General features: G+C 41.9%; 1 protein-coding gene across 2 annotated transcripts in view; it reads right to left on the minus strand.

Annotated features, from left to right (window-relative positions):
- The window catches only part of dpysl3 (dihydropyrimidinase like 3), a 29,469-nt gene extending 22,201 nt beyond the window's left edge, over positions 1-7,268 (minus strand). The window contains exon 1 of one of the 2 annotated variants that reach the window (XM_068599753.1): positions 7,069-7,268. In XM_068599753.1, the coding sequence (XP_068455854.1) occupies positions 7,069-7,107 (39 nt within the window). In that variant the 5' untranslated portion in view covers positions 7,108-7,268. The remainder of the gene's footprint in view (positions 1-7,068) is intronic. The other variant, XM_068599755.1, reaches the window with a different exon arrangement.
- Between the last annotated feature and the right edge of the window lie 2,415 nt (positions 7,269-9,683).

Here is a 9,683-nt window from a genome sequence, read left to right on the forward strand (position 1 = left end):
ATTATTATTATATTATAGACTGTTGAAGTCTAGATATAGACTGTTGAAGATTCCCACCTCTCGCACCTCTAACCTTAAAAATCCATAAATTTCTTAAATTTGAGGAATTGCTGTGTCTTTGACATCCAGAACGGTTAGCTGAATAGCTCAGAAAATATAAATAAAAAACAAGGGCAGCATCGACTGCATCAGACAAATAAAGATTTATTTTATTAGATTTATAATACTGCAGTGAGGTGTGGGCCCTCATGCATGTGTGCCTTTCTGAAGTGCTTCAGCAGTCTCTCTCACTCACACACACACACACACACACACACACACACACACACACACTCTGTCTGTTTCTACCCAATCTCCCCTCTGACCTTTAACATCATGCACGAGACCAGAATCATTTGACAATCAATAACATTTCCATCACAACTCAGCAACTGTCAGTCAGCTGATCTCGTACTCTATTCCAGTCAATGCACTGCTGATGACATACATAATGTATTACTGTGACCGTGGACTCTATTTGATACCAGATTTGAGTTGTTTCCAGTCAGTGCAAAACAAGTTGTTAACCGTCTAAAAGTTATGGCTGACCGAACTGTCAGGACCTTGTTTTTTCTTCTTGATCTCCCTTTATTAATCTAAATGCATGTCAGAGCGTTTATTGTGGCTTTTTCTAATGGAATCTATGACAAGCAGACGGTAACATTTCCCAGTGCTCATGTCACTTGACCACCAACAGCAACAGGACACTTCCAGCATTTACTAGAACATTTAACAAGTGACAGCATGCTGTTTCTCATTATTGCCACAGTTATGTATTCAATGTGTGCCAGAAGACTGTTTATTGTTTCAGAAGGTATCCAGGATTTCGTTGTTTTCTCCAAAACATAGTGCTCAGTATTTCTGTATTTTTCTTTAATTTCATTATAAATAAAAGGAAAAGAGGGACAATAGAGGATTGTGACATGTGGCAAAAACAAGTTTTTTCCTGCAAGTGATGATATTGCCAATCATAGCATCAGGAAGTCCTCCCATTAACTCAGGTCATTGCATTTTTACAATTTAAAATTTTAACAAATTTCTTCCTGATGTATTGGAACTTAAACTCTTGTGTGAGTGAAATCCGCGCCGTTACATGGTCAAGGGTCAAAAGCTAAGGGGCCGAACCACAGTCAAAATGCTGTCTGAATTTTTGCTGCAGCCCTGACTTTAGGAAGGACGATGCAATGGCAAGAATGAAACTCAACTATGTCTTGTTATGTCGCCTGTACATCCATGTGTGTAGGATCTGCCTGCGGATGCAGAAGCCTTGTTACTGCTTTCTCTGTCGCTGCTGTTTCAACCATAATGGATATTGATTTAAATTGATTCTTGCCTCTGCACGCTTCCTCCTAAGTCCCTATTGAACATTGACTTCAACCACTTGAAATCAATGAAATCTCTACCTTGTTTTAAGATGCTAAGATGTTCAGATGCCATAGATCAGAAGATAATGATATAAAATAGGTTTTTTTATGGGTTTCCTAGCGGAAGAAGCTCCAGTGTAGAGAAACAGCAGCACAGCATGTAGAAGTACAACCTTACTGAACGGTCTTTGTATATCTGTCTTTTTCAAAAGAGATCCAGTGAAATAGCTGGTACACTGTGTGACACGCCTCAATCCTGCTTTTATTGTCATCTCATCTCAAGATCCGTGATAAATGCTCTTCATTACACCTGTGTTTGTTCACCGTGCAGTGACGTGTCAAAACTGCAGCTACGAAAAGATATGAAAAAAAATGACATTAGACCACAAAGATTCAGAGCTTAATGGGCTCAGCATTGTCATTCAAGGCAGCATTAATGCTGCTGATGTTGATCCTGATTTGCTCTGCCCTTCCAGGGTCACTGGCCATGTCCTCGTTTGTCAATCATGTCACTGTTACAGCGCCCAGCTTTTGGAGGGGAAAAATAAACTCACTGGATGAGCAGCACAATGTAGTCCTTGTAGTTTGTGCAGTCCAGGTTTTTTTTTTTTTTTTTTTTGCCATAACAGCCAATATATTCACGATACAGACATAAGCTGTGGGTAACTAGGTGGCTAAATAGTGGATTAACCACTCAACATCATCACATACATCATTGAGACGCGCCTTTATTTTGAATTTCCCATGGCATGTCAGAGCCGTGTTAAAGCATGGGGATAAATTCATTAAGACTAGTGCACCGGCTGTTACTGGCCTGTAACACACTAAACAAACAGTTGGGTACAAATTAAGGAGCCAAAATAACACAACCTTTACAGCTGGAAAGTAAAATTTAAAAAAACAAACAATAGTTGAATCCAATAAAGCGCTGCCTTGCTCTGCTGGGACACATTTTAAAGAAACAACTGTTAGTTGCCTTTCACGTCTCTCGTCATCATGTTCATCTTCACATCCACGAGTGTGCTTGTTTGTATGTGATTGCATGCGAGACTGTGACCTACTCTTGCCACTGGGTAAACAGGAGAGGATTTGGTGTTTTCCACAAATGCGGACAGTTGGAGGAGGATTAGTATAAACACACAACGTGCAATCACAACTGAGGAGAACCACGAATGTTTATAAAAAGGTCCTATCCAAGTTGCTGCAATCAAAGAAATGCCTGTCATTAATCTAAACTGATACTCGAAATATGCATGGTTTAGGAAAGTGTGTGCTTCCACTTGCTTTACTGATCTGATGCATTTTAAAATGTGAAGTCATTGGGGGAAAAAAAAAGTCATTAATCTCTCGTTTCCTTCTGCAAACCGCCCTCGAGAGCTGACAAACTCATCTACTGAAGTATCTGACAACGACGTAAGTCCGGGCGGAACAAAAAATGATTATCATTCAACTTTAAGGAAAAACAAAGCACCAAAAATAAAGCGTGTCTCGGTCCACAGGAAGCTGTCATTTTCTGTTGCACAAGGCAATGATCAAAAATAGACGACAGGATGTTATTCTTGTACTACTACTGATATGCACTCACAACTTTTTTTTCCACATCCACCAGACTGGAGGGAGAATCTCATTAACTCCTCCTCCATATGCTTAATAAATCGGGATGGGTCTGTTTATGAAACAGGCCGTGAGAGACCTCCATTAGCTGTGAGGCAGGCGGGGACCAGTGGAGGAGGGAAGTCATCCTGAGTCTGCCTCTGCTTCAAACCCTGTTGCCTAGCACGCAAAAATATTTACTCTTTACCCAAAACTGCACAGGATTTTTTTTTTTCCCCCCCCCTCACATTCTGGAAAAGTGAAAACAATGAGACGTATCAATCTGAATCAACTGCGGAAGCTCCCACCAGCCGCGGCCGTAGAAACACCCGGTATGTCTTGAAAGCCGATACAGCGATAGGTTGAATGAGTTGAAGCGATGTTACCGTGGCGACACAAACAAAAGAGGAAAACGCAATATGGATCTGATTGAGTCAGACAGGTTGAATTACAAACTCTCTCAGCCGGGCAGTCGGAGACGTGTCGGTGTGGCGACTAAGGTGTGTGTCAGATCACATCCCTGCACGACAAACCCGACCGCGGCTGTATTTTCCTGCCATCGCAACTGTATGTTGGTCGCCATGGTGAGTCGCGCGGCAACGCCTGGGTGGCCACGGGGTATTTTGTTTGCACTCGAGCCCACTTTGCTGCAGCCTGCGCGGCGATGGCACACTCTGGTGTGGCGGAGCCCAGTTTTTGTGGTGCGTCGACTGGGGATGGAGGGGGAGGGGGACGGGTTTCATTTCCCGCGGCCGTGCCCACTGATGCTGATTCCAGCTGGAGGGCATTAATGATGACATGGACCAGCCTGGAACAACACTGAGGCTGCTGTGAGCCGGTATGAGGGAAGGGAAGAACCACACCTAAATCTGACGGAGCCACTCTGGCAGAGAGCGGACGCGAAGGCAACAGCTGGAATAGAACGGCCGAGCTTGGAATTACAGAAGGAGAGTCCGGGAGGGGAGGAGGGTCATGAGCACGCCAAATGATTTAAGACATCCAAACTTCCTAGGGAGTTGTTATCCATTCAGAGAGAAGATGAATATGCTCAAGTTTGACTGAATAAATGAAGTGAGTGTGGGTTTTTTTATGAATACTGGTATGGAGTTGTAAGTGAGAGCAAGCTGACACTTTTCAGAACCACCTTCCAAACCGAGATGTGCTGCGCAATTTACGGTCAAAAGGCTGGCATTGATCTCTCTCTTTCTCTCGCCAATTCACCAACATTATCCCATTGCAGTGTTCATGTCTTCAGGATTGCAGAATCAAATATCTAATTATTCAAAATGTTCAATATATCAAACTCCATTATGGATTTCTTTGAGTTATAGCCATTCAATGTTTGTGTGCTCTGTTATTGCCGGTCTGTGTTTATACGTTTTTTCGCTGTTAGATGGCAGAGTTTACCTTCATGTGCAGGATTAAAAGGTTGTTTATTTGACGCAAAGGAGATTCACAGGAAAACGACTAATGCATGTACTGCAGATGTACTATGTACCCGATCCAATCCTTTCAGTTGGTTTGAGGTTACTATAAAGAGCAATTTTTTTGGGGGGTTGTGTTTTTGACTAGAAACTTGTAGTGTGTTTGCTGCCCTCAATGGAGGATACAGGTATTGTTCCAACAAATCCACCAAATTACATCCAGAGCGTCACAAAGAAGTGTTTTCTGATGACCTAATTTGTTAGTAACCTAAAAATGTTCAAAATCACTCTTGAAATCTAAATTCTGTTTTATGATGTGGCAGCTCTATGAATCATGTTGGTTTAGGTTTAGGCTCAAAAACAACTTTCAGGGAAAGATCATGGTTTGGGGTAAAATCCAAGTGGTTGATAAAGGTATAATTCTGAACTGAATACTGCCTTCTTATAGTAAAAACAGTTTGGCCATTACCAACAGCAACCACAGGTGTCGCCAAATCAGCAAGGAATGAAATAATTATAACTTCAATCTGTTGGAGAGAAGAATGACTGGACTACTTTGATGTGTTGGGAGCAAATGCTGATTTGAGGGGTTAAGCAGAGTGAAAAAGTTGCTCCTTCATGACATCATGATGTCATCATGTTTGAAATGAATAAGTCGCCTGTGAACCAAAGTGGTGTGAGGCCACTTTATCTCTGCTCCTGGTGGAGGACATCAATAAGATACTGTATGTGGTAACAGCTGAATGTCAACATGTTGGTTTCAGCTGAACGGAGCTAGTCTCGGAAGAATTACAACAATCACCAAACTGAAAAATGTAGCTTCTATCCCCAGATGTACCATGAGGCCATCAAACTCGCGCATGTTATGCATTTTTCTAGTCTGTGATTTCCCTATTAAACTATGAAGAGAGAAGACAGATCGTATCTTATTGAGCTTTTAGCTGCAGCATCACTCACAGATGTTTTTCTCGGGACATAATTAGATCTAAATATCAAACTCTACGAGGTTTGACCCCCAACTATTCTCTCACAGAAGGTTAAAGAAAAAAAAGCCCCCCAACCTCAGTGGGGGGTTGGTAACATGAACATTTCCATCCCTGTAATGTCTGTGTAAAACATGCCATGGAAAATTCTGGCCCAGTTTAGCATATTATAGAGCCATGGCCTACTTAAAAAGTAATGTGCGTAATGTGCTCAGAATACAGACAAGGCCTCTACTGACCAAAAGCTACGCCAGTTGTCCCCCTGAAAAACACCAATTTGGTGTAATATCAGCTGAGGAGACGAGACAAAGGCTGTGTTTCCCACCGCCAAGCAACACACCCCTGACTGCAGCCAGAGCTGCAACAATGAAAACTAGATGGCAGGCGTTTCTCACACACACACACACACACACACATACACACACACACACACACACAGAGAGGAGAAGGAGAGGGAGAGGTTTCTCTGCAGTAGTAACACAAACCAGCACCCAGCTGGCTGACTGAGTAACACCAGCCTGCCCCGACTTCAACCTCCACCCTTCGATGCTCTGCCTGAAGTCTGAATCTTTCTCCTTCCCATGAGGCATTAATACAAGCGCCCCACTATAAGGCCAGCTTATCACAGCTCATCACAAATGGGCGTGTATTTCCCCCACCTCTCTTTTACTCCCCTCGTTCTCCTCTGCACCAGCCAGCAGCATGAACAGTAGCCCATGTCTTAGTCCACAGGAGACACATTTCATTCTTTATATTCAATTTTTTTTTTCAAAAGACCTTCTTTAGAAATAATGAGCTGATGCACAATAATTGCAAATTCATTTACACTCCTCTACCTACATTTATGTAGGTACTTGTTTGCCCCCAAAATTGCCATAGGACTTTATATTAAGGTTATAGAAATATTGGGATACTTTGATGTGTGTCACTAAGAACATTGTTTATCAAAATGGCGAGAGAAGCTCTTTGAAAGGAAGACTAACGTCACTGATCAATAGCCTTCCATACAAGTGATTAGGCCTAAAAAAAACATGCTCTCTAAGAGATAAAGGGCCTAACACATTCTTGTCAAATATGCCTAAAACGTGATTTTACTGCTTCCGGCGCACGGATTGATGGGTATCTATTGATTTATTTATTTTCAACATGTACATAATATGTAAGGGGGATATATAGCACAATGCACATATATGCAATATTATAATGATGTGTCACCAAACTACATTTAAAAATAATCATCAAAGACGATCGGGTGACCTTAAACTCACATATATGCACTGCAGAGAGCAGATGGCCCTGCAGGAACATTATATCGATTTTTTTTCTTCTTCTTCTTTTTTTTTTTTTTTTTTTATGGGCGAGCCGGCTCGCCACACGCATGGAGCCCCCTCAACAAAGAAGATGCAGGACACCTTTAAGAAAACGCCTCATCTCCCTGCCTCGCTGTCACTAAGGCAGCCGGTCGTGCCATTGAATAGTGCGTATTTTTGCCAGCGACTTCCAGCGGTCAATACAAAGGAAAAATGACAAGCCTCGACATCGCCTTGTGGGCTGCTTTTATAGTCATGACACATCGCTGCTGAAACGGCAGCGAGGAACACTAACGCAGTGATTGAGCATCAAAGTTCCCACAGCCAGTGAAGCGTAAATAACTCCTTTACTCACTGTGATCTTTGGGATGTTCTTCTTCCCTTGGTAAGACATGTTTCGTCCGATTCCACCTTTTAAAGTCAAGCTGTGAAAAAACGTGATTCCCTCTCGGATGCTGCAGCGGCCCTCGCCTGGATGAGAGCTTCAGGGAATGGTCGCCGCTCCGTCAGTGCGATGTAAAGTGCCTTGCAGAGTGCTGTAGGAGCGTCTGTGGCTCAGTCACCCCGGCCCCTCCCTCAATCGGCTCAATTGGAAAGAAGTCGTGACACAATCTTTCCACCGGAGGGCGCAGGAGAGCAGCTGCCGCGCACAGCCTGCAAGCCAGTTGTCTGAAATACTGAGCTGTCGCCCTTTTTTCTTTCTTTCTTTTTTTTTTTCAGATGAGTTTCACATGAGTCATTATTTACCGATAAATTATGTTTCTTCTCTCAAAAAATGAATCTGAACCATGTGGTTTTAAATCCAGCATGGTGTGTGGTCTCATCTGTGTCTGTGTATTTCAGCCAAAGCAAAGTGAAGGAGGGAATTGATCAGAGTTGAAGGCCAATAATAATTGACTGAGTAGAAAGCAGGACTCGCTTAACCTCTCACCATATTTATACACATTATTATCATATTAGGTACTGAAATGAAACAGGCTACTTACACATTCTACATTACCAATGCAGTACTGTTCAACATACCGTCAAAAACTGAACAAATAGAAGATTTTTAAGATAAATGAACAATGTTTTAAAAGGGATTTTGACATTAGAATTTTTTTAAATTAAAAATACAATTTAAAAAAATACATTAAAAAAGTATCTAAATATGTTCAGATGTACTTTTTCATCAACACAAGCACATCTCTTGAGATAACATGTACTTAAATTACTCCTTACAGGTTAAGAGTGTAAATCTTTACACATCATAATTAAAAATACCCTACAGATTTAGTTTTTGTGAACACAGAGGAGGAGCAAAATGGTGTAGCAGCTGTCACAGAGACTGCCCACCACATTACACACCCCACATGTCTACTCACCAGAACACACACACACACACACACACACACACACACACACACACACACACACACACACACACACACACACACACACACACATGCACACACACCCTCTCTGTGCATGTCCCCACCCAACCATGTGTCTCTATTGTTTGGACCTAAAGTGGATCCCCTTCACTCCACCGGTCGTTTCCTCCACCACTCCCCTCCTCAGCACTAATGCACCCATAATGAGGTTCAGAGACATGTGAGGGTGTGCCTCTGTCTGTGTGTGTGTGTGTGTGTGTGTGTGTGTGTGTGTGTGTGTGGGTGTGTGTACTACAACCATCAACTAAAAAAACATACTCTTATTCAGTTGTAAGTGTTAATAATATAGTGTAGCACTTAAATATATTCGAGCTATGTTGAAAAATGATTTACTTTGTGAATAATATATGCTGACCATCTCATATTTTTAGGCTTATACAAATGTGTATTGAGAATATTTGAAATTATTTGTTTTGTAAATTATTTTGTGAGGTTTCGTTCTATAAAGTATATGTTTGTGTAAAGGCTTTAAGTGTGTGGGTGCGCACCCTCCACATCATCCTTTACATTTCTCTACAATCATCCATTTTGTATTTTGGGAGGAGATTAAAAAGTGTATTTCTCTCGTTAACTCAGTGTCACTGGTTGTTTTCTGCCAGCTTTTGGCCGCAAGAAGCAGTGCCTGCATTCTGACATTTCCTTTCATGGCCGTGAAGCAGTAAGGCATTACCTCAGCATTCCCCGGCCTCACAGAATGCATCAACAACTCACATCAAGTTCGCGGACCTGCTACCGCTGCCGACCGCATTAACCAGCTGACGCTGATAGACAGACAGGGAGCAGACAGATCAAGGATGCAGAAAAAAAAAAAACTCTGTCGAGTCATCAAAGCTGCACCAGCAGAAGAAGCACCAAGGTGGCCCCAAATGAAGAAGAGAGACATTCCCTTTAATACCATGCAATCATATGAAATGGCATAACTCACCTATACACATTGGCATGGTCATGTTTAGTAACGAGGGATCGCTTCATACATGCGTCTCACTACTGTATTTTGGTGAAGGTTTAACATTTTGTGTTGAGGAAATTTTGTTTATGACCTAACTAGTGCATACCTGCTCACAAAGTGGCATGAGATAACTTCTTTATGTGATTCGGTATTATGTAATAAAATAGATTTTTATTTTCTGGTTGTAAAAAAAAAAGTCAATTACAGTACACACCAGGACACAAATGGAATTTGGGCAATGGGACGAATCTAAAATCGTACACAGGAGACTTCCAGATTTCAGATTGTTTTTTAATAGTCAACGGACAGAGATATCCTCCTGCATACTACATTTCCTATAATGCAACTCACTGCGAAGGATTTTCAAACATGGCACCCCATAACGCTGTCTTTCTGTTGCAAATTTGAAGTTTCCTAGCGCACGTTAAGATAACCCTGACAACCTCACTATGACATCATCATGGTTATTTTCTCAGACCAGACAGAGCTCCTCCAAAGCTTCAGAAGACATAGTAATAACTGTATTTACTGGGAAAGTAGTACTCCCTATGACGGGTAAACTGACCATTATGTGTAAAATTGGAGGAG

The sequence above is a fragment of the Clinocottus analis genome, unplaced genomic scaffold, assembly GCF_023055335.1.
Source record: "Clinocottus analis isolate CAN_PGR_092001 unplaced genomic scaffold, fCliAna1.0.p SCAF_5, whole genome shotgun sequence".
Taxonomy (NCBI): Eukaryota; Metazoa; Chordata; class Actinopteri; order Perciformes; family Cottidae; genus Clinocottus; species Clinocottus analis.